The sequence below is a fragment of the Mustela nigripes genome, chromosome 8 (assembly GCF_022355385.1).
Source record: "Mustela nigripes isolate SB6536 chromosome 8, MUSNIG.SB6536, whole genome shotgun sequence".
NCBI lineage: Eukaryota > Metazoa > Chordata > Mammalia > Carnivora > Mustelidae > Mustela > Mustela nigripes.
The window spans coordinates 31,474,269-31,499,471 of NC_081564.1; the positions used below are offsets into that span (position 1 = coordinate 31,474,269).

General features: G+C 49.4%; 1 protein-coding gene and 1 long non-coding RNA gene across 5 annotated transcripts in view; one reads left to right on the top strand and one right to left on the bottom strand.

Annotated features, from left to right (window-relative positions):
* Positions 1–6,454, bottom strand: part of TUBB6 (tubulin beta 6 class V) — a 17,626-nt gene extending 11,172 nt beyond the window's left edge. The window contains exons 1-3 of the mRNA XM_059409161.1: positions 6,286–6,454; positions 5,782–5,890; positions 4,095–4,205 (exon numbers count right to left, since the gene is read on the bottom strand). Of these exons, the coding sequence (XP_059265144.1) occupies positions 4,095–4,205; positions 5,782–5,890; positions 6,286–6,342 (277 nt within the window). The 5' untranslated portion in view covers positions 6,343–6,454. The remainder of the gene's footprint in view (positions 1–4,094; positions 4,206–5,781; positions 5,891–6,285) is intronic.
* Positions 5,833–24,656, top strand: LOC132023463 (uncharacterized). 4 transcript variants are annotated; one of them, XR_009405959.1, is made up of 6 exons: positions 5,909–5,920; positions 7,104–7,213; positions 7,590–7,797; positions 17,578–17,607; positions 19,294–19,581; positions 24,197–24,656. It is a non-coding gene; the product is annotated as an uncharacterized LOC132023463 (long non-coding RNA). The 4 variants fall into 4 exon arrangements; XR_009405958.1 differs by lacking the exon at positions 19,294–19,581; XR_009405960.1 differs by lacking the exons at positions 7,104–7,213; positions 19,294–19,581 and having other exon boundaries at positions 5,833–5,920.
* The last annotated feature ends 547 nt before the right edge of the window (positions 24,657–25,203 follow it).

The following is a 25,203-nucleotide window of genomic DNA, read 5'->3' on the forward strand; positions in this document are numbered from 1 at the left end:
ATATACTCAAACTCCCAGGGCTCCTGGGTGGCTCAGTCGGTTAAGCATCTGTCTTCGGCTCAGGTTCGTGGTCCTGGGATGGAGCTCCATGTTGGGCTCCTCGCTCAGTGGGGAGTCTGCTTCTCCCTCTGCCACTGTCCCTCCTCACCCCTTGCTCGTGCTCGCTCTCACGCTTTCAAATAAATAAAATCTTTAAAAAACAAACAAACAACTCACAAGCTCATGTACTCGCTTCTAACATGCATATGCCCCAGGAAGGCCTCCTTACAGGGTCAGCAACAGGACCTGGCCTGCTGGGAGAGAACTAACTGGACAGAGAAGGCAGGGGCCCACTTCCCACTGAACATGCCTTCCGCACTTCTACCATGCCCAGCCCATCAAAAATCAAGTACAGTTGACCCTTGAACTATGGTGGGTGGGCTTAAACTACATGGGTCCACTTACGCACAGAATTTTGATAAATTAAGTACAGTACTGTAAGTGCACTTTCTCTTCCTATGATCTTCGTACCATTTTCTTTTCTCTAGCTGACTTGATTATAAGAATACAGTACAGAATACACAGACTATACAAAATAGGTGTTAAACGATTTTTATGTTATCGGTAAGCATTCCAATCCACGGTAAGCTATTAGTAGTTAAGTTTTCGGGAAGTCCAAAACTGTAGTAAATTTTGGACTGTGCAGGAGGTCAGCATGCCTAAACCCGTGTGTTTTTCAAGGGTCAACTGTATACTTTTCTTAATGACGCAATCTATTAATTTTGTTTGGTAAAGTTTACTAAGACTGAGGCAGATTCCGCCAACTGTAATCCGGGTTCAAGAAACTTTAGTTATCCTCTCAGACTCTCACCAAAAGTCAATTAAACCTCCAAGGGAAGGCACCTGGGTGGCTCAGATGGTTAAGAGTCTGCCTTTGGCTCAGGCCATGATCTCGGGGTCCTGGGATTGAATCCCGCATTGGACTCTCTGCTCAGCAGGGAGCCTGCTACTCCCTCTGTGGCTCCCCCTGTGTGTGCTCTTTCGCTCTCTCTCAAATAAATAATTAAAATCTTAGAAGACAAACAAAAAACCTTCAAGGGAAGAAACTGAGCCAAATTCTATGCGCAGGTGTATTTCTATGCCCGGGAGGGAGACAGGCCATTGCTTCCTTCAGATTCTTACAGAGGCCTGGATGCTTGGGCCCCTCGTTCCTCACACCGTCAAGCTGAAGGAGCTCCAAGAACGTAAACTGATAACACCAGAGATGGTAGAGCTGAAATTAGCTGCCAAGTCTCCCTTCTCCCCATTCAGTTCTTTCTTTTTGGTGCCCCGAACTCAGTAACCCAACCAAGCAGTGCATCCAGGAAGATTCTATAGCTGTTAAGAATCTATACCCGTTAGTAAGAGAAAGAGAAAGATGGCATTGATCTGTGTCAAGACCAGTTCCCCGGAGAGGTCGTCCTTTTTAACTTTCGGGCATACAGACTCTGAACGTTCCTCCAGTCAAGGCTACATCACAGGTACTGAGGGAGCCGACCACAGGACGGACCGAGACGGACACCAGCCAGTGCTAAGAGCAAGAGGGCAGGGGACGGCAAAGGAGTCCAGCTCTTCTAGAAACCAGGACGCAATGTCCACTCTGCATGTGCAAGCATTTCTTCCGGACAGATTCCTTGAACTGAAACTGTTGAATCGAGATTCCTGAGTTGCTGAATCCATTAAGCTCCTCTCTGACAAGGGTCACAACTCCGTCTCCCCAGACAACCTAGCTATCTGTTGGTTTTTAATGTACCACCCAGTCTGTTGGGAGGAAAATGTCTTGTTTGACAAATGTCTTGTCTCCTCCTCATTCCCAATTACTGGTAAATTTTGTCCCTAGGTATTTATAACTTTCACTGCTACTGTGAATAAGATATTTTCCCATTATATTTTATAATTGATTATTGCCTTGAAGGACATCAATTTGTCCCAGTTTGCCTGGGAGTTGACCAGTTTCAGCATTGAGCAGGCAGTGTCCTGAGAAGCCTCCCCAGTCCCAAGAAAATCAGGACAGTTGGTCACCCGATAGCAATAATGTCTGAGGCTTTATTTTGTGTCTAGCTGCCTTACTGAGGTCTTGTAAGTGCCAGTCACTGTTCACTGGACAGCCTATCTGGAAAATCCCAGAGAATCAGTCTACCTTCAAATAACAATTTTGTCTTTTCCTTTAAATGATCCGTATCTCCTTTCCTTCTCTGGTCTTCGTGTACTAGCTAGAACCTTCAAAACATGGACTAATAGTAGGGGCAATGATATCTCTTTCTCATATGTGACTTTGTGTGGAATACTTCTAATGTTTCACCAGGGAGTGTGACGTTGCTATGGGTTTGGTAGATAACTGTTAAACAGAGAAAGTATCTGTCTACTTCCAGCTTACACATAAGGGTTTTTGTCCTGAACAAGTCAGGAATACATACTGAATTTTGTCAAATATTTGGGGTTACCTATTAAGATGCTGTCTCTCTTAATCTATTAGCAGACTTCTCCATGTTGAATCATCCTTGCCTTCCTAGGATTTGTTAATATTTATCAAGCACTTACTTTTTTTTTTTTTTTAAAGATTTTACTTACTTATTTGACAGACAGAGATCACAAGTAGGCAGAGAGGCAGGCAGAGAGAGAGGGGGAAGCAGGCTCGCTGCTGAGCTGAGAGCCCGATGCGGGACTCGATCCCAGGACCCTGGGATCATGATCTGGGCTGAAGGCAGAGGCTTTAACCCACTAAGCAACCCAGGCGCCCCTATCAAACTTACTGTGTGGAAGATAATCTAGATATATAGGATTTAAATAGGATTACCTGTTACCCTCAATGAAATTGTCTCTATCTGGTGCCTTTTGAGGAAGGGGTTGGAAAGCAGATCTTTGATAGATTTAATTTCTATATCACAGTAACTTTAAGCCCTGAATCAGTCTTAAGAGTCTCTCATTTCGGGGCCCCTAGGTGACTCAGTCATTAAGCACCTGCTTTCAGCTCAGGTTATGATCCCAGGGTCCTGGGATGGAGCTCCACATCAGGCTCTCTGCTCGGCGGGAAGCCTGCTTCCCCTTCTCCCACTCCCCTTGCTTGTGTTCCCTCTCTTGTTGTCTCTCTCTCTGTGTCAAATAAATAAATAAAACAAAAAAGATTCTCTCATTTCCATGTGAGACACTTTGCCTTTTACGGACACTGAAACTGTGCTTGGTTGATTGAGGTACTTCTGTTGGTTAAGTAGTATTTTTCTCTCTGGGCACATTTCTTACTCAATTACACTGGTAATTTTTGAGAAAGAACATCAGTGAATCTAACTGAAGCGGTATGTAACATTGAAATAGGCCACTGCCTAACTCTGCTACAGAGTCATCAGTTTGTGTACCAATAAAATCTTTCAGGATTCTGTCTCTACTTAATCTTGATTCTAAAAACCATGGCTATAGGGTGATGGAGGCCAGTAGCACTAACGGTGTCACTTCATTTAATGTTATATAATTTTCTTTGGGGGGCACCTGGGTGGCTCAGTCACTAAGCCTCTGCCTTTGGCTCAGGTCATGATCCCAGGGTGCTGGGATCGAGCCCTGCATCGAGCTCCCTGCTTGGCGGGAAGCCTGCTTCTCCCTCTCCCACTTCCCCTGGTTGTGTTCCCTTTCCTCTCTGGCTGGGTCTCTCTGTCAAATAAATAAAATCTTAATTTTTTTTTTTCCTTTTGGAGTATGCAGAGGGACAGGTGTTTTATGTCTTAGGTAGAAGAAGGGAGGGAAGGCTGAAAGATGAGCAACACAAGAACCAACAAATGATTATCATCATGTTATGATCATTTATAAGGGGAAGAAAGAAGCTAATGTCTAAAAAAATCTGTTAAACCAAGAACTATCAATACAAGCACTTCCTTTAGCGATACGGAGATTATGTTCCTAAAGAAAAGTCGAGAATTAAAAGGCGCAGCACCCTGGCATGACACTGGGGAGTGCTGATTTCCATCCTAAGCTTTTCTTTGTCTTTTAATCTCGCACATATATCAGTTTAATGTGTAAAAAAAAAAAAAAAAAAAAAGAAAAAGAAAAAGAAAAAGGCAGAAGGAAGCAGGAGAGAGGGAACCCACCGAAGATGAAGTTGTCGGGCCGGAAGAGGTGCCCGAAAGGCCCAGACCGCACACTGTCCATGGTGCCCGGCTCCAAGTCCACCAGGGCAGCCCTGGGGACGTATTTCTGAGCTGGAAGAGAACAAAGCCCACGCCCAAGGTCACTTTCTGGTCTCCAGGGTCATGGGCTGCCCCACAGTGAGTCCCCCCAGCTGCCCAGATGGTAGGAAGCAGGGTCTCTTTAGAGACAGAACCTTAGTGCTGGGAGGGGACTGGGGAACACTGTCCCAGCTGATGCTGTCCCGATGAGGAAACCAGCCCAAGCATGAATGGGCAGAGGAAGTACCAGGAATAAGCAGGATGAGAAATCAGGTCTCCTGACTTCCTGCCTTCTGTATTTTCCACTTCACCCTGACACCTCTTTCCTGTTGGGAAGCTTTACTTTTTGAGCTCCATGGAAATAAACTGTCTCTGTTGCAGCAAACCACTGTGTGGCTCTGACATTCTTTCCACTTTTTGGCACCTCCCTCATGCACACACATGCAGGAACCCAAGCTGTAGTCTGAGCACCTGGTTATGGGGCTGTTTCTGGGATGCACTCTCATTCATGAACAAGTGCCTAGTGGGCAGGAACTTGGGACTGCACACAGGATCTGCCCTATAACTCCTGTCCTGCTACACACACACACGCAGACTGAAGAGAGCAAGTTAACAAGCAGGACCTAACTGGAATTTTCCTGAGGGCTATCTTGAAATTTCATATTCTATGCCCTGCTGGTCCAGATCTTTCCTTCTAGCTGCTAGATGGATAAAACCCAGTGACTTATGTATCCTGCTCTTCACAGCTCTTGTATAGACAAATGGCAAGTGACTCCAAAAACAGGAGTAATTCTTTCTGGGGACATACGTCATGCGTCTGTCATTTTCTGGGTGTCCTTTCAAAGTCTTAGTGGTGCTGTTTAGTGAAGGGCACCTATCACTTTTATAATAAAAACTGTAACAAATAACATATGCATGTAGCCACAATATATACCTAGGTACCCAGAGCAGAGGTGAGATTATTCCCAAACTTGGATATGCCACAGCTTGGAATTTTTACTGCACTCCACCAATGATCCAGAATTGAGAGCATAGAACGCTTTTGGACGTTGGTAAAAGGTCAGATAAGTCATTTAACGGGGGTGCTTTTCAGATTTTTAGCCAAGAATCTCCATTAAACCGAAAAACAAAACAGAAAGTCCTACGTGACCCAGTAAGTGATTTCACAACACTAAGGGGTTGTCTGGTTCAAGAGTTCAGACTCCGTGATAGGCCAAATTCGGTTGTTTGAAAGAAACTGACGGCGGATTTCCCGCCCCAGGGCGAGAGAGGAAAGAGTCAGGCATCCTGCTATATAACCCGGGAAAACTTCCGAGGGCAAACTACCCTCGCGCGAGGGCGTTATCCTGAAAGCTAACCTTGGGTCGATCGGAGAAGACTCGGGAAGGCCGGGGTCCCAGAGGGGGAAGGCCCGGTCCGGGAGGGGAATGGCCCAGGTCCAAGCGGGGCATGGCCAGAGTCCAGGCGGGGGTGGCCGAGGGCCCGGAGCGGAATGACTAGGGTTCCTGATGGGTGGCCAGAAACCGAAGTGAGGACGGCCAGGGTTTGGGAGGGGGACGGCGGGGTCCGACGGGGAAGGGCGGAGTCCCGGCGGCGCCGCGCTACTCACAGGATGACTCATTGTAGTAGACGTTGATTCTCTCCAGTTGCAGCGCCGAGTCACCCACGTAGCCTCCGGCTGGGTCGATACCGTGTTCATCGCTGATCACTTCCCAAAACTTGAGAAGGGCGAGGCGGGGGAAGAGACGGTGAGAACCCGGAGCCTAGGGCGCCCTTCCCCCCCCCCCCGCCCCGGCTCACGCCACGGCTGGCCCCGCGGGGCGGGGTGCGCGGGGCCCGGCTGCCGAATTCCAGGCGCGCCTGAGCCGCCGGCCGCCGCTCCCAGCTGGGGTGGGGGTAGGGTGAGGGGCAGGGGTGGTCCCTGGCTGTGACGCCCCGTCCTCGGCCGCGCCACTCCTCCAAGCACTTCCCGGGTGCAGCGCAGGGCAGGACAGGGCTCCGAGGACCGAGGCGCACAGAGGGTGCGCACCGGGGCGCCCGCACCGGGGGGTCAAGCCCCGACACCCTAGGCCTGCTCGCTGCCCACCCTCAGGAAGCCCGGTGCCCGGCCCACCTTAGTGCCAATCTGGTTCCCGCACTGGCCCGCCTGGATGTGCACAATCTCCCTCATGGCGGGCGCCGGCTCTGCGCTCTGGGAACTGGCTCTTCGGACCGCGGCGGCGACTGCCGGCCCGGGGCGCTCTCCCTGGGACTCGACCCTCTGCCTGCTCTCCACCCCCGATCCTGGCAGCCCAACCAATGGCCGCGGGCCTCGCCCTCCCCGACCGCGCCCCCTCAGCCCCCGCTCCCCTCAGCGCCTCCAGAGCCCCCACCCCCGGGCCTCGCCCTCCCGGGCCGCGCCTCCTCCGATCCTGGCGGGCCTTGGGCCTCCCTTCTCTCCCGGCCTCCGCTCCTTCCCCACCCCACCCCTCCGCCAGGGCTCGCGCCCCGGGCACCCCGCTGCCCGCGCCCCACCTCGGCTCGCCTCCCCCTGGGCCATCTTCCTGGGGCAGCTTCCGCGCGGTTCTGTCCCAGGAAGGAGAACAGAAAGGGGAACTGAGGACCCCTTGCTGGGGAAGTCAGGCCGGGAAAAGAGCCTACTGAAGCGGGTTTGGGGGCGGAGGTAGGGTTAGTCGTTGGGGACTTCCAAAGTGGGGAGGCGGACGGGAAGGACACGGTTCTGGCCGGTCGCCGCCCCCATTTTGCTGCCCACACTCCTGTTGCTGACCCTCCCGGGAGGGAGACCCTTCCCGCTGAGCCGTCGTGGGCAGGCGGGGGCCCACCCGGAGCCTGGCGGGGCCAGGCCGGGGCGCTTGGGAGTCGTGGGTGCTCACAGTCCCCCCGCGCCCCCCGCCCCGGCTCCCCGCCCGCGCTGCGGGGCAAACCCTGCAGGGAGACGGGCTTTGGGACACGAAAGTGGAGTGTTCGGCGTGACTCTGACACTCGTCTCGGGCATTGGCTCTCACTGCCTTGCTTTCCTGCCTGTGCGTCTCGGAATACAGGTACCATTCGGTTCCGACGACCCCGAATCTTTTGTAGTGGGATTTAGTTAAAGTGAATCCCTGGCTGGGGCCGACAGCGAACACACACGCGCGCGCACACCCACACACACCCACACGCACGCACACCCCCGCACAGTTGTCTACGCAGCCTCTCCATCTGGAGTCAGCGATGAAAAAGCTCTTTGGCCCCAGGAGGGGCAGAGGACTGCCTTCCACCTCTGCTGGCCCCTTCACCTTCCCTACTCCTGGGTGCGGGGGGTGGGGGGTCCCTTTTGCTCTTCCGAGCGAGGTGTACCTGTGTGCCTGCTCTTTAAATGCAGGACGAGTGAGGGCGCTAGAGGGAAAGTTTAATCACACGGGCCTCTCTCTCCTCCAGGGGCCACGGAAAGGCAGACCAATTCAGCAGAACGAACTAAGCCCTCTCTGCGGACTTGGAGACAACTCTGCCTATGCAAATCATGGCTCCGTATTTCTTTTAGAACATGGTACAGCCCTGACCTCGCTCTGAACTCCAGTCCTCCCGCTTCTGCATGTTTGCTGGACGGTCCCTCCTGGGCACCTGCTCCCTTCTCACCCTCCAGCAGGTAATGCAGTCCTCATTTTAGGGGCTGACATCTGGGCCCTCTGGGCTCTGGCCCCCTACCCGTCCCTCCTCAGTTGCCCTCATTCTGCCCCACCCCCTCTGTTTGCCCCACCCAGCCTGGGCCCTTCTGCTGCCAGCCCTCTCCATAGGCATGCCCACCACGGACACCCACACACCTAGAACTCTCTCCAGTTCACTCCTATGGATGCTTCTAGCTGGCAGGGTTCGCTCACTCCTGTACCCATGTGGCAGACACTTAAGGCATGCCAGGGGTAATCAAGGTTACTTCTGGGCATGAATTGGGCCCTCAGGGAGTGACAGTCCCTCTTCCAGGCCCTGTTGTGTGGTAGAAAGCAATGACCACTGGGTGGAGAGTCAGGGTGACTTGGAATTCAATTCCGGTTCTGTTTCCAATTAGTTTTGTGTTCACTCCAATTCTCTGGGCTTTAGCTGATTCATGTGTAAAGCGAAAGGATTACCCTAGGGGCTCTGGTTCTGTGGCACCTTCGTTTGGAATGTACATCCACCGAAGACTTCTGCATGAGTTTCCCTGTGTGAGCACTTTCGGTGGGGAGACTCTGGAAAGGCCGGACTGCGCCCCACCCCACCCCCACGCCCCAGCCAAATTGAAATGCTACACAAAGTGGAAGGGACAGCGCTCTGTCACCTGCACCAGCAGTTTCTTTTTAGATACAAGGAAACCCTGGGGAAGTCCTCACGAATGTGTGGTTGGAAAGAGGCAGAGAACTTGAAAGATTTTTTCCTTCTGGAGTTTTCCAAATGTTTCTGATGTTAAGGATTATTTTCTTTACCCTTTGCGTCGCTGGCCCTGGTCCCTCCTGCACCTTCTCAATGCCAGAGGCCACAGCCCTGCCCACACGCCACCATCAAACTTTCAGCCTGAGGTGACCCGGCTGTCTTCTTCCGAGTAGCTGGCACCCTTGCTTAGGCTCTCTGTGGCCATTGTTCCATTTAATTATTGACTCCAAGTAAATGTTCCCCTCTTCCATCTCCTGGGACTGAATCCAGTGTCAGGAGGTGGGGGAGTGGAAGGCCTCGGGTTCCTGGGGGAGCCTTTGCTCAGCTCTGGCCCACAGCCCTTGCGGAATCAAGCCACTAAGTAGCTTAAAGAAAAGTGTCTTCTTCAGCAGCTTTGGCTGTTTGTGACAATAACCGTGTTTTCAATGCTAGTCCTTCGGTGGGGATTTGCATCCAAGATATTTGAAGGAACCAGAAAGTAGGTGTCAGTGGCTTCAGGACCACGGCTTGGTAACAGGATTCAATGGGGGAAAGTTGACTAAGTAGAGTTTCTGATGGACACTCCCTGTAGACCGGCCTACCGACCACATCAGAAGGGCGAGAAACTAAGGTGACTTAGGCTTACGTCCACACGCTTTTCCACAGAATTTATAGAATCATCACAACATCCCTCCAAGGCAGATGTTATTGCCCATGAGAGAACCGACGCTCAGAGTGGCCGTCACCTTGCTGGCAGTGGGTGACAGGATCCCAGCCCCCGTGGCTAAGGCCCTCACAGTGATGGGGCTGGAGCAACAGGACACCTGTGCCTGATGTAGGAGTTATAAATTAAGTCTACAAAAGTTTTTTTTTTTTTTTTTTTAAGATTTTATTTATTTATTTGACAGACGGAGATCACAGAGAAGCAGGCAGAGAGAGAGGAGGAAGCAGGCTCCCTGCTGAGCAGAGAGCCCGATGCGGGGCTCGATCCCCAGACCCTGGGATCATGACCCGAGCTGAAGGCAGAGGCTTTAACCCACTGAGCCACCCAGGTGCCCCAAGTCTACAAAAGTTTTAAAGAGTTCATTCTGCCCTACTTTTTCCTGTCTGGCAAGCCAGGTTCCAACGTAGGATTCTCAGATGCCTCAGGGAAGTGCATCAGGAGTGGCAGTGGAGTGGGGAGGGCTCTAGCCTCCAGCCCCAACTCTCAGCTTGCCCCCCTCCTGTCTCTCCCCCTCCAACTCCATCCCACGCTGGGACAGGCCTCCTGTGTTCCTATGAGCACCCCAGCACCCCCCCAGCCCCCACACAGCCATCCCTTTGTGCACATCAGTGTCACCGTCCACCATGGGGTAGGAAGGTGGCCCTGGAAGCAGGCTGGGACGTTTGTGCGGGGGGCTTCTCCCATCCTGGCTGCTGAAACAGTGGTGTGGGCACATCCTAGCAGCCGTGCCTAAAGCGGTACCGCCCAAGGCAGAGACCGTCTTGTCTGTGGCAACATGATGGGCAATAGGTGTTCATTTGATTATTGTATTGTCCTTTTAACTTTTCTATAGGTTTGTAAACTTCTCAAATGAAGGGGTGGGGGCGGGGAAGTACCAATACATGAAGGAGCCCAGTGAACGGAGGGCACAGACAGCCTGACCACAGCCTCAGTATCTGCTGGTAAAAAGCTGCCTCCTAGAGTATGGGGGTGGCTGTTGTCCCTTCCCTGGGGCACAGAGATGGGATGGATGAGCAGAAAGTTCCTTGCAGCTGAGAAACAGGGCCTCTAAGGGAGGAAAAGGACCTCCAAGAAGGGCCTCCAAAGGCGGGAGGTCTTTGAAAACAGGGCACCGTCTCTCTCATCCCTTCCGCATCAAGCAAGAAGAGAGAGGGAGGAGACGAATCACCATTCACTCTAGAGCCCCTGTGATGTTGGCGGGGTAGCTCCCTTGGCTCTAACCCCAGCTCCCCAACAGTAACTCAAGGGCCATGTGTGCAGGAGCCCTGCTGGTTTGCGAGGCAGGAACCTGCAGATGCTGCCCCATGAAGGTAGAGAGGTGGCTAAGAGAAGAGCCAAAGGACAGATGACTGGGCCCGGCCCACGCACGCACGCGCACACACACACGTACGCATGCGCACACACAGCCCCCAGCCCACCCTACTCGGAATTTCCATGATCGGGTTCACCCGGGCAGTGGGGATGGGGATGGTCACGTGATGGCACCCTTCCACGATGCTCCCTCTCCAGCCGCTTTTGTTTTGGGTTGGGAACAAAAATAAGGATCCAGTTTTATAGGCCATTGCTAGACAAGACCGGTTTGGGATGTGTGATTGGAGAATATCTTTGTTTTTATGGAATGCCGTACGCCCTGGAGTGCCACGGGGAGCCCCTGTGGGGTGGGGCTGCTGGCAGCCTGTTCTGCTCTAGGTGGGAAATGAATCGGAAAGTTAACTGTGCCTCCTAACCCTGCATCCTGGAGGTTCTGGGTTTAAATAAAACCCGTTTCCTCATCAGCCAGAGTTAACCAGGTGATCTTAAAATTCCTTTGCAGGGGGCGCCGGGGTGGCGCCCTGGGTGTGTTAAAGCCTCTGCCTTTGGCTCGGGTCATGATCTCAGGGTCCTGGGACTGAGCCTGCATGCTCAGCAGGGAGCCTGCTTCCTCCTCTCTCCCTGCCTGCCTCTCTGACTACTTGTATTCTCCTTCAAATAAATAAACAAAATCTTAAAAAAAAAAATTCCCTCGCAGCTCTCATATCTTGTGACTGATCAGCACCTTTCCTAACTTAAAAAAGAGCCAGCTGACCTAAAATGTGACCTGGTTGTCCCATTTCACCTCCTTCTAGGGACGTAATGAGCAGGGGCCCAGGTGGCTCAGAAGGTTGGGAGTCTGCCCTTGGCTCAGGTTACAATCTCTGGGTCCTGGGATTGAGCCCCACAGCCAGGCTCCCAGCTGGATGGGGTGGTGGGGGAGCCTCTTTGTCCCTCTGCCTCTCCCCCTGTTTTTTCTCATTCTCTCTCTAAAATGAATAAATGAAATCTTAAAAAAAAAAATAGTGAGCATATATCCATAAAGTACACAATGAAGAATAAACATTCATTCATTCAAAATGAGTGTAGCAAATCAACTTTGTAACAAATATAACCTGACAGCCACCTGCTGGTAATGGAAGTGTTGCCCTGTTGTGTGGCAATGTGGCAAAAATGGCACCATGTCTTGCTGTAGTCAGATGGCTTTACCCAGCCCAACCTAACTTTGTATTTTCCCAGTCATGGAATCAGCTCCAACGCTGACCATTTTCTCCGATACTGTGCCTAATGTAACAGTCTTCAGTCTGTTCTAGAAGGAAGGGCTCTGTGTGAGGTGGCAGAATCCCGGGCTCCGATCCCCGATGTGACCTTCAAGTCTCAGCTTCTTCCTCAGCAACATGAGGGGGTTGAGGCCATGAGTCCAAACATCCAGGAGAACACACTCTGGTAAAAAGCTGCCTCCTAGAGTATGGGGGTGGGTGACGGGATCCCAGCCCCCGAGAACACACTCAGGGGACCTTTCCCTCATTCTTTCTCACCCTGACCCCTTATCTTGACCACACACACTGCAGGGTGTGTGGGGTGAGGGGCTGAGTCCCCAGCACACCCAGGTGCTATGGAGGAGGGGAGAGACGTGCTGAGAGGGGCAGAGGCCCTGGTGGGGAGCTGCCCTGGGGAGAAGGGGCTCCAGAATGTTCCAGCCAGGTGACTTAGCTGGAGGCCAGAGACAGGTAGGAAAGGCACCTTCATCCTGGGATTTTTAAAACCAGCTGAATCAGGATAATGTTCAAGGCTAGCCTTGCATACTTTATATTTTTAAAAATAATCGTTATATTCTTTTCCCATTAAACCCTAGTAGATGAGTTTTGCAAGTTGAACATTCTGGAGATCTGTTGCACAACACTGAATATACTGAATGCTCCTGAACTGTATGCTTTAAAATAGCGAAGATGGTACATTTTATGTTGTGCCCTTTTTTTGAACCACAATTTTAAAAAGGGGTGGAGTGGTAATAGACAAGCTTCACAAAAGTTGGAAAAAACTGAAAAGTAAACAAAAAACAAAATCCAACCCCCCAAAACCATTAATTAATTAATTAACATTTGGATGCATTTCCTGGCGGTCTTTTTTTTTTTTTATTAACGTATAGTGTAATATTAGTATCAGGTGTAGGATTTAGTGATTTCTCACCTCATACAACAGCCAATGCTCATCACAAGGGCCCTCCTTAATCCCCATCACCCACCTCCTCCCTTCCAGGAACCCGTCCTGGTAGTCTTATTCTACAACCAGTTTTCTTACACTTAATTAGTTTCCTGTGGCGTGTGGGCTTTGAAACCCTGAACTTTGAAAGCGTATCTTTTTCACATTTGTATGGTGCTCCATAAGAACCATCCTTTTTTTTTTTTTTTTGAGATTTTATTTATTTATTTGACAGAGACAGAGACAGCGAGAGCAAGGGAAGTGAGAGAGGGAGAAGCAGGCTTCCCGCTAAGTAGGGAGCCTGATGATGGGCTCGATCCCAGGACCCTGGGACCATGACCTGAGCCGAAGGCAGACACTTAAGGACTGAGCCACCCAGGTGCCCCCATACAGACCACCCTTAGCGAAGGTACAGCATTTTATAGAGTATTCTAATTATTTCCTTCTGTTTGGCTATCCCCATTGTTCCCAGTTTCCAGCTACTGTCAATAATGCTTCAACAAACATCTTTGTAAGCGAAATGTTTTTGAACTTAGAACTGAAGATTCGTCCCTACAAGTGGAATCACTGGAGCAAACACTATGATTCAAAGGATTTCGATCTGCATTGTTAGCCCTCTTTCCAGAAGAGAGGCAGAGAGGAGCAGTGTAGGAAAGAGCTCATTGCAATCTGAGGCTGAGAATCTTTTTGAAGAGGGAGAGCCTCACCAACCCCCAGACCTCCTCTCCTGGTCTCTGGATGCCTGGAATTCTTTGAGAGAGAGACAAAGCCTGTGCTTTTCCCTTAAAGAAGAAATACCTTAGAGGCTCAGCTGGCAGGGGCTTGAGGTCTGGTGTGTGTGTGAATAAAGATATGGGGCCCTGCCCTGATTAGTTGGAGGTGGCCCCTGGGAGGCCCCCAGCCTGTCCCTGAGAAAGGAAAGGACACTTCTGCCACCTCTACCTGGAGTCAGCCCTAACATGATGGGAGTCACTCCAATGAAATTCTGTGTACCCCACCGGGCCACTTCACTCGCACCCGTCCTATGGGAACCACCCCTGACAGTTTCATGTGCAAAGTGTTCCCTGTCCCTTTCTACGTGACTTCTGCAGTAACCTCCTTGGGAATGTTAGAGCAGAAAACTGTCCCGCTAATAAAGTGTGGTGGCTAGGATTGGTGCCTTGTGGAGCTTTGAGAATGGACAGAATAAATTTAGTTTCCGCCCTGCCACCTGGGGAAATGGGGGGTATAACTCCAGGCTTATCCGATTGTTGGGCAGATTATGTACTGGGGATGTAAAGGTCTTTACTTTTGATGAGAAGGTTGCCCAAGAGCAGGCACTCAGCACGTTTGTCTTCAAGTACGTACCATATAAATGCATTATTCTCTCAGTTCTAGAACTGCAGATGACAACTTTGTTTGGTTGCAGTCATAGGGCTGTAAAAAATTTATGTTAAATGAAACAGAAATCGATTTAAGTGATTGTGTGATTTAGAAGGTTGTGTGTGTGTGTGAGAGAGAGAGAAATACTTAATTACCTATTTATTTTTAAAATTTAAATTCAATTGATTTACATATAGTGCATAATGTTCCAGAGGTAGAGTACAGTGATTCATCTGCCGTATATAACACCCAGTGCTCAGTATATCACGTGCCCTCATTAAGGCCCATCACTCAGTTACCCCCACCCCTCCAGCAGCCCTCAGTTTGTTTCCTATGAGTAAAAGTCTCTTAGGATTTGTCTCCCTCTCTGATTTTGTCTTGTATTATTTTTCCCTCCCTTTCCCTACGATCCTCTGTTTTGTTTCTTAAATTCCACATATGAGTGAGATCATATGATAATTGTCTTTCTCTGATTTATTTCGCTGGGCTTAATACCATCTAGTTCCATCTACATCATTGCAAATGGCAAGATTTCATTTTCTGATGGCTGAGTAATAGTCCATTTTGTGTGTGTGTGTGTATAAATATTACATCTTCTTTATCCATTCATCTATCGACGGACATCTGGACATCTGGGATCTTTCCATAGTTTGGCTCTTGAGGACATTGTTGCTATAAACATTGGGGTGCAGGTACCCCTTCAGATCACTACATTTGTGTCTTTGGGGTAAATACCCAGTAGTGCGATTGTTGGGTCATAGGGTAGCTCTATTTTTTCAACTTTTTGAGGAAGCTCCATGCTGTTTTCCAGACTGGCAGCACCACCTTGAATTCCCACCAACAGTGTAGGAGGGTTCCCCTTTCTCCACATTCTTGGCAACATCTGTTGTTTCCTGACTTGTTAATTTTAGCCATTCTGACTGGTGTAAGGTAGTATATCATTGTGCTTTTGATTTGTATTTCCCTGATGCTGAGTGATGTGGAGCACTTTTTCATGTGTCTGTTGGCCATCTGGATGTCTTCTTTGCAGAAATGTCTATTCATGTCCTCTCCCATTTCTTGATTGGATTATTTGTTCTTTGGGTGTCAAGTTTGAGAAGTTCTTTATAGATCTTGGATACTAGCCCTATAGATCTTGGATACTAGCCCTTTATCTTATATGTCATCTACAAATATCTTTTCCTATTCTGTCGGTTCTCTTCTGGCTTTGTTGACTGTTTCTCTTGCTGTAATATTCTTCTTGATGAAGATTCTTCATTCTTCTTGATGAAGTCCCAATAGTTCATTTTTGCCTTTGTTTCCCTTGCCTTTAGAGACGTCTCTAGCAAGAAGTTGCTGTGGCTGAGTTCATAGAGGTTGCTGCCTATGTTCTCCTCTAGGATTTTTTTTTTTTTTTAAGATTTTATGTATTTATTAGAGAGAGCACAGCAGGGGGTGTGGCAGGCAGAGGGAGAAGCAGTCTCCCCACTGGGCAAGGAGCCCCATGCAGGACTTGATCTCAGGACTCTGGGATCGTGGCCTAAGCCAAAGGCAGACACCCAACCAACTGAGCCACCCAGGTGCCCCTCTCCTCTAGGATTTTGATCGATTCCTGTCATCAAACAAATATTTACCTCGTTGATGAACATAAGTGTTCAGTTTTATCTGTTAGGGAAGAGAATGGAGAAGGCAGGACGAGGACAAAAAGGAAGAGAGAGACCTCCATGCGTAAAAGGAAAAGGAGAAATACAGAGAAGACCCGCCATGTGTTCCCACAGATGGATCTGCCCCTGGGGTTAGCGCCCATGCCTGTTTCTCCGGCACTCTCCCTCTGCCTTGCTGGATCAGCTCCCTGGCAGGGCCTGGGGGATCAAAGCTCCAAGGTCAGAGCCACCTCAGTCTGTTCTGTCTGGTTCTGTCGTAGGATGCTATTTTGAGTGTTGATGATTCACTGATGTATTCATCCTTTTCTTCAACAAATGTTGGGTGTTTACTGAATCCAAAACACTGGGCTACGACTGATTAGAATTGTCATCAAGTTTTAGTAACCTCTGCAACAAATAAGAAAAAGAAACAATTATAATAACTTGATATGCTGGGAATAAATAGTGGTTGCCATCATTCTTACTATTAAATGACTTGGAAACATTTTTTTTTCATGTTAATATTAAGGAAGAAAGTGATGGAAGTTGAATGAATGAGTCTGCCCGTAAGTGTGCGAGGAAGGGCAGTTATATGGGAACCATCAGGGAAGGAGAATTTCAATGGGACTTATTTGCACAGGCAGAGCGGACCCCCTCCCCACAATCTACCCGCGCTGCCCCAGGAAAGCGCAAGAATAATCGACTAGATGCCCAGGATCCAAAGGGACCGTGTTAATGAGATTTGGGATCTCCCAACAAGGCTGGGAAGCCCCAGCAGTGAGGGTGACCACATAATGCTTCCAACCCTCCGGGTACCACATCCCAGTTAATGTGCACCACATCCCAGGAACCAGGGTTTCCTGGGGACCTCTTGCGACCCCCGCCTTCTCCTCTTGAGGTCGATGGGAGTTGCTAGCATCTTGTTCGTGATGAATCCAATGAGCGTTTGCATGCCTGCCAGGATACATTTTTTTTTTTTTTTTTTTTTTTTGTGACAGAAATCTTATAGGTCTGAACTTGTGTCCATTGACTCCTAGAAAGAAGATCTAATTTAATTTATTGCTGCCCTGAACTTTGACCCTTGGTTCCCGCCGTGGAACTTTATCTCCCTGTGACTTGGACTCTGCTGTGGGTCCCCCAGCCCGAGCCTCCTGAGGACCTGGAGACTCTCCCCATGCAGCTTCCTGGCCCTTCTTGCTTCCTGCTCCTCTCAGCATCACCTCTACCTGTATCTTCTGCCTGGAACTCTGGCAATCTGCTCCATCCACCTTTGGGACTTCTTTTTTCCTTTTTTTTTTTTTTTTTTAAATTTTATTTATTTATTTGACCGAGAGAGACACAGCAAGAGAGGGAACATAAACAGGGGGAATTGGAGAGGGAGAAGCAGGCTCCCTGCTGAGCAGAGAGCCCAGTGCAGGGCTCGATCCCAGGACCCCTGGGATCATGACCTGAACCGAAAGCAGACACCTAATCACTAAGCCACCCAGGCATCCCCACCTTTGGGACTTCTGCCTGTTTTTGCTGTCAGAGCCCCTCAGGCCACATCCCTCGCCTCCTCCTGGCATGTGTCAGCTGGCCTCTCCCTGCCCTGGGACGTGTCTGAGACGTTTGGACCTGTTCATCCCTTCTCCAGCCCCTCCTATCACTCACTGAGCTGTTATGTAATGAAACAGTGCCAGGAAAACCAGTTAAAGCTCTGCTATACTTTCCCAACTAAAAGCATAAATGGGACTGTTGGGGCTTTTGCTATTTACCCCTGTGGCTTGGATTAAATTAAGTTATGTGCATCACCCCCCCCCCCAGGTTGGAATAATTAGATGATGTCCTCTTTTTCTGGTCCTAGATTCCCATTGGACATGACATTGCCACACAGGTAAGTCAGCATTCAACTTCCAGTCTGCCCCAACCCCGGTATCATGCACTTGGTCTCCATGATCATATTCTCCAGGTGTCCCACATTTAGAATTCTTCCCTCCTGGACCAGACTGTAAATTCCCAAGGTTAGAGACTAGATGTCCTGTATGCAGCACTCAGCACACAGCTCACTAGGCACCTGCATCCAGTAAATGATTGGAAACGAAGAAAGTAGAATGCAAGAAAATTTGCAGTGCAGAGGGCTTCCCCTTCCTAAAGGGAGGGCCCAGAATATCATAATGGGAAATGAGGAAAAATTTAGCCTTGCCTTCCTGAACAAAGATGTGTCCACCAGGGTTTTCTGAGAATTAAGTGTAAATTCAGACGACATTTTAAAAGCAGAGTCAGAATGGTTCACAACTGATTACAATCAACTGTGCCTCGTTCTCTGCCCCACCTACTCCCCGGGCTAGTTAGGGACTGAGTTTTCATCTTAGCTGTGGACGTGGCCCTGGGTGCTCTTGCAAGTGTTGGGGGGGAGGGCATCTGGGAAGGCAGGGAACAAGCCCAGAGGCCGCTGCTCTGGGGCTCTGGAGTGGGGTGGGTCTTTCCACCTGGCAGGCTTGCTGGGAGCACCTGACGTAACAGACCTGAAGATGCCCGCAAACCTGAAAGTGCCAGACCAAAGCAATGTGACGTTCTCATCCTTCCTCCTCCGTAGTAAGAGACTGCTTTGGAGAGTTCAGCTCAGTTCATACTGGGGGCCACCCGCTCCCAGCTGTCTCAGCTGTCCTCAGGAATGTCGTGGCAGCCCCTCCCTCGCTTCTCAGCTGGCCTGGTGATTCAGAAAGCATCGCCCTCCACCCACCCTGACCGCTTATCTCCCAGTTCTTTAGCTTATCCCTCCTAAAATGTCTCTTTGACTCACTGCCCAATATAGGCTATAGGGCTCACTCACTTGATCAGGAGAGATGAAGCCGTGTCTGGGGCCATGTCCACAGTGTTCCGAACAGGGAGCATCGTGCTTTAAGCAATGTATCTCATTTAAGGCCGTCCTTCCCAAGGCAGGTCTTATTTGCTCTGCTACAGAGGAGGAAACCAAGACCGAGAGAGGCCACGTAACTTGTCGTGCCCTGTGACTCTTTCTTCAACTCTAACTGCTGCTTTTTCTTTCCTCCTTTTACATTTTGTTGTATAATAAGAGCCCTTAAAGTGAGATCTACCCTCTCAGCAAAGCATACACTCTATCATTATTTTTTTTTTAAGATTTTTATTTATTTATTTGACAGACAGAGATCACAAGGAGGCAGAGAGGCAGGCAGAGAGATTGGAGGAAGCAGGGTCCCCGCTGAGCAGAGCCGGATGCGGGGCTGGATCCCAGAACCCTGGGATCACGACCTGAGCCCAAGGCAGAGGCTTTAACTCACTGAGCCACCCAGGCACCCCTGCACTCTATCATTATTGACTATAGATACAAGGTTGCACAGCAGATGTCTAGAACTTCCTCATCTTGCTCAACTGAAACTTTATGTCTGCTGATGAGTAACTCCCCATTGCCTAGATCCTAGCTTCTTAAACAAGATATGGGGCTGGGAGCTCAGGGTTTGGATCTCTGCTGGCATAATGCAACAGTGTTTCAGCTGCAATAGAATTGGCTGGAAACTGATGAAACAGGAAGACCTCTTTTGTCTGGTGCTTATTCCAGGGAGAACTGGGGGTCACAAGGCTTTCCTGGAGAGTGAGATCGTGTCCCTGCCCTTCCTGTTCATCCTCCCTGGGCGAGAGGCTGCGCTCACCCACCAGAGAGACACACTGAGCGCCAGCCTCTGCTTCAAACGGAGGCCATGCCTTGTCCCCTCTCTCATCTGGCTTCCACTCAACAGAGCAGCTGGAGAAGTGGCACCTCAAGGGCTCCCCGACTATTTTTATGTGGCCATCTGCCTTCTCGACAGGGCCTGGCAGGCAGCAACCCTCCCGAGGAATGCCACAGCAGGTGGGTGACGCCCAGACAGCTGCGGATGCCCAGCCCTGCCCTTGACTGTTGTTCTGGGGACGCTGGAATTGCGGCGCAAGGATATCAGGAGGAAAAAGGCAGGCTTTTTCATGTCGTGGCTGGGGCGTGATGTGGCTGCCCTTCTGTTCTTTTTCCGTTTCTAGAACAAGCTAAGGGCAGTTCTGCCCTGCCACCACCGGGACCCAGGTGGCAGGGCTGAATGGGGAGCACAGTGTGGGGGACAGCAACACGGGCCACCTGCAGACCTCAGTGCCATCAGAGGAGACAGCACAGTAAGGAGGCTCTGCAGAGGGGAATGTACTCAGTGTAAGCCTCAGGCTTCAGCTGTAATAAGACCCCGGAGTGTCCCTGCAGCCCACCCTGCCTGAAAGCTGAACCTGGGGCCACATGGGGGCAGGTGGGGATTTTCTCCAGAAGCGTGGATTGGCCGGGGACCGGGGACCATGGTCAGATCTGTGGTTAGTGAAGGGCTTCCTCACTCATAGTTCCGGGGAATGGAGGAAGCATTAAAAATCTATCAATAGGGGTTCCTGGATGGGTCAATCGTTAAACGTCTGCCTTTGGCTTGGGTCATGATCCCTGAGTCCTGGAATCAACTCCCGCATCCGGCTCCCTGCTCTGCAGAAAGCCTGCTTCTCCCTCTGCCCACTCCCCCTGCTTGTATTCTCTCTCTCGCTGTGTCTCTCTCTGTCAAATAAATAAATAAAATCTTTTTAAAAAAATCAATCAATAAAAACCCTTTTGGCAATACAGAAACTTTTAAAATATGCAAATTATACATAAGATGCTGAACCCAAGTTCCCATGGAAGCATTTCTTAAAGAAACCTTGACTGTCCACTTCTTTCCTGAGAAAAGAAAGAAAAGACTGTATTCCTGGCAGATTTATAGTAAAGGCTTAATTTGCCTTTTCCAGGACGAAATGGGAAAATAAATGGGTCAGTATATTGAATTTCTGCTACGTCTTTCTTTCTCCTCAGTGTAAAAGATGTTTCCTTCCCAGGCATGCATGATGCCTGCTACCTGCCGAACCCCATTCCAGGTCCATGTGCTGCACCAACTGCAACAGCAGTTGGGCTCTTGGGGTTCAGGAAGAGGTGGATCAAGGCTTCTGGTCTGGTACTGGTGGGACTTTGAGAAAGGCACTGAAATTCTAGATTTTAGGCTTCCTCATCTGCAGGGTAATCATGATAATGAGCAGCTTAATCACTATTTTGTAATGATAAAAACATTAAAAAATTTATAGAATGAGGCGCGTGGGTGGCTCAGTCATTAATCGTCTGCCTTCGGCTCAGGTCATGATCCCAGGGTCCTGGGATCCAGCCCCACATAGGGCTCCCCGCTCTTCAGGAAACCTGTTCTTCCTCACTCTCGCCCCCTGCTTGTGTTCCCTCTCTCTGTGTGTCTCTCTCTATCAAATAAATAAATAAAATCTTTTTTAAAAATGTAAAGAAGTTATTGGGGGATGCGGCACCTGGTTGGCTCAGTGGGTTAAGCCCCTGCCTTCAGCTCAGGTCATGCTCTCAGGGTCCTGGGATCGAGACCTGCATTGGGCTCTCTGCTCAGCAAGGAGCCTGCTTCTCCGTCTCTCTCTCTCTCTGCCTGCCTCTCTGCCTACTTGTGATCTCTTTCTCTGTCAAATAAATAAATAAAATCTTAAAAAAAAAAAAGTTATTTGGGGATGGAGCACCTGGGTGGCTCAATAGGTTGGGTGACTGCCTTCAGCTCGGGTCATCCTCCCAGGGCCTTGGTTAAAGTCCCATGTCTGGCTCCTTGCTCAGCAGGGAGCCTGTTTCTCTCTCTGCCTGCTACTCTGCCTGCTTGTGCGTGCTCTCTCTCTCTCAAATAAACAAAAAAATTTCTTAAAATAAAGAAAGAAAGAAGTTATTTGGAACATGACTGACCCAACAAGGGGATCAGAATCCTTGTGGGTGTCTAAAACTCCCCTCCTTTCAGGAGAGGTTGGACAACTGAACTGAATTTTGCCCTCCTTGCGGCAAGGACTCTGGTTGCAAATGGCACATGGTCAGCGAGATGCTGGGGCGGGGTGGGCGCACTGGTTCGGAAGCAGAACTCTTCCTCTTGCTCCTGCTGCCCTGCAGCTCCCAGCAGACCCACTTGGACCCAGTGAGCGTGTCGAGGATCAGGGGCACCAGAGCTCAGGCAGCCCTGACTCCAGCCCCCCGCTGACATGGCACCTAATTCCCTGTGTGAGACCCTTCCATGCTGCAGCTGCCCAAGGTGGCTGTTGTTCCTACTTTGAACCCTGTCTGCGATGGCGACTCAGAATGAAAGCGGGGTGTGGCAGTCAGGAGCGGCTACAGGAGCAGAGAGGGCCCCGACCCCACTGCCCCTGTGCTCGTCCTCTTGTTTCCATGAGGCTTGGTCTCTTGGGCATTTTAGGTGGCAGGGACCACGGATGCCACTAGACTAGCCTGGGCCGGGCGACCCACGGGTGGTTTGGGGTCTGGCAGCTCCATCCAGACATTGGAAAGCCCAGCACCAGCTGTTCCTCAAAGAACGATGTGTGTGTCTCACCCGAAGAGCAGGAAGGGGCGCTGTGCAGAGGGAAGGGGCCCCCCCGCATGTCCAAGACAACCAAGACGAGCACGGACTCCGGCACCTGGGGGAGCCATTTGCTATTTCTGAGAGATGTCCACCATCGATGGCCGCAAAACACGGTGGCTTGAACAACAGGCATTTTTTTCTTTTCTTGTCCTTCCCTCCTCCCCAGCCACCGACCCGGCTGACAGCTCTGCGTGTGGCTCCAGGCTGGGGGACAAGGGAAGCCCTGGACCACATGCCTCACTCTGGGGACCCTGCCAAAGGGGTCGTGGTTACCTGGTCGTGTTCTCATCTTGATCACCCTGAGAGGGCCCAGGGCAGGCCAGGCACGCACACTGAAGGCTTGGTGTGAAAATAGCAAACCCGCCATCATGGGGCCTCCCGAACCCAGCAAGACCCTCTGCCCCAGCAGGGAGCAAAATCTCATCTCCCCAGGAGCCTAAGAGACGAGTCAATTTTGAGAGGAGACGAGTCAACAATTCGAGGAAATTGTTGCTCATGTCTGATCCATTGAGTTCATTTGAGTGTCTGTTTTTGCTTTGTTTTTAAGATTTTATTTATTTATTTGACAGAGAGAGAGATCACAAGCAGGCGGAGAGGCAGGCAGAGAGAGAGGGGGAAGCAGGCTCCCTGCTGAGCAGAAAGCCGGATGCGGGGCTCGATCCCAGGACCCTGAGATCATGACCTGAGCCTAACCCACTGAGCCACCCAGGTGCCCCTGAGTGTCTGTTTTTATAAACTATTTTGCTCATTTGTGACCTGCCTTTGATATTTTTATTAGTATTTTTGTGATTTTTTCATGCTCTCAGGAACTATGTGTTTTCCTGCCATTATTTAGTAGAACCTTACTGTTTGTGTTTATATTATTATTTTCAGTCTGTTTTAGCCTTGTCTTATTCTTATAACATTGCTCTTGGGAAGGAAAAATAACATTATACCCATTTTACAGATGAAGAAATGAAATCTGAGCAGTATCAGTTAACTCCGCTAAAGTCACCACAGCTGTTAAAATAAAAGAACTTGGAACTAGCACCTGCATTTTGTAGGCGTCTTCAAGAAAACATGTCTGTTTTGTAATATACATGTCGCCCATGTCCCCTCCTCTACCCTCCCACCTGTTTTTGGACACAGCCTTGGCATCCCTTGTGTATTAGTCAGCTCTGTTGCAGTAACAAACAACCACATGCTCAAAACCAAACCAAACCAAACCAAAACATGTTTGTTTGGCAACCACAGGGTGATATTAAAAAATGGCAGACAGGGGTGCCTGGGTGGCTCAGTGGGTTAAAGCCTCTGCCTTCAGCTCAGGTCATGATCTCAGGTCCTGGAATCGAGCCCCACATCGGGCTCTCTGCTCAGCAAGGAGCCTGCTCCCCCCTCTCTTTCTGCCTGCCTCCCTGCCTACTTGTGATCTCTGACTGTCAAATAAATAAATAAAATCTTTTGAAAAAATGGCAGGCACTGGTACCATAAAACTTGACCCAATCAATCAAACTACAAAATGAAGGGCACCTGGGTGGCTCAGTAGGTTAAGCGCCCGACTTGATTTCAGCTCCAGTCATGATCTCAGGGTTGTGAGACTGTGCCCCAAGTCCAGCTCAAGCTTAGCACAGAGTCTGCTTAAGATCTTCTGCCTCTGCCTCCCCCTCCCTCATGTATGTGCGCACTCTATGTCTCTCAAAGATAAAATTAAAAAAATATACAAAATAACATATTTTTATCCCTAGTTAAACAAAACTATATATTATAAGGGGTGCCTGGGTGACTCAGTTAAGCGTCTGCCTTTGGCTCAGGTCATGATCTGAGAGTCCTGGGATTGAGCCCCACTTCAGTTCCCTGCTCAGCGGGAAGACTACTTCCCCCTCTCTCTCTGCCTGTCACTCCCCCTGCTTGAGTTCATTCTCTGTCAAATAAATAAATAAAATCTTTTAAAAAAAACCTATATATTATAAACTCCCAATCATGTGATATAAGTTGTAGCATAATTTGTTAAATCATTTTATTAATTTTGAATCACTTTTTGGTTTTTAGGAAATGTTCATGTGACCTCCCCATATGACTTGGTGACTGCTAGCTAAATGAAGCCATTGTCTGAGCGATGGTCTGACACGGAATGATATCGATAGACACTGGGTGTCTTGTATGGAGAACTGCTCTTCGCCTCAGTGGCATGTGCTCTTCGTGCTCAAGAGTGCTATGAAACCAATAGTAATTCCATTCAAAGGACTTCTAGACTTCTCTAACACTGCGGGAGATTTTGTACGGTATCTCCGTGATTAGCCAACCTGTGAAAAAACTCTATTAGAATGCCATTATTTAGTAAGTGCCTTCCTCTTGTTGATTTTTCCTTTTCAAGCCATGGAACATAATGCAATACCTTGAAATAATGTAAAACATTGTTCTATTTTTCGCTTTTGTCATCAAACCGCAAGTGTGTTGTAATATAATTTGTCAGACATCATCAATGGGAAAAAAATAGTTTTCTCCTGGAGTTGGTGTTTCATTGTGTGTATCCACAAATGGTGTTTCCTCTGCCTCCATTTCAATAGTGTCTTCTCCTTCAAGCTTGGTATATTTTAAACATTTGATCAATTTTATAATTTATGGAATTAACTTGTTATTATTTTTTAAGGTTTTTATTTATTTGACAGAGAGATAGAGAGCATGAGTAGACAGAACAGCAAGGATACAGAGAGGGAGAAGCAAGCTCTCCACTGACCATGGAGCCCAAGGTGGGGCTCGATCCTAAGACCCTGGGATCATGACCTGAGCTGAAGGCAGATGCTTAACCAACTGAGCCAACCAGGTGCCCTAATCTGTTATTTTTAATAACAGAAAATGTTCTTTCTGATAAAATCAAAAGTATTGGTGCTTCTCCTAGATTATAATATATAATTTTCAAATCTCTCTTTTAGATATTTTTTAAAAGATTTTATTTTTTCATTTGCAGACAGAGATCACAAGTAGGCAGAGGCAGGCAAAGAGAGAGGAAGGGAAGCAGGCTCCCCGCTGAGCAGAAAGCCCGATGCGGGGCTCGA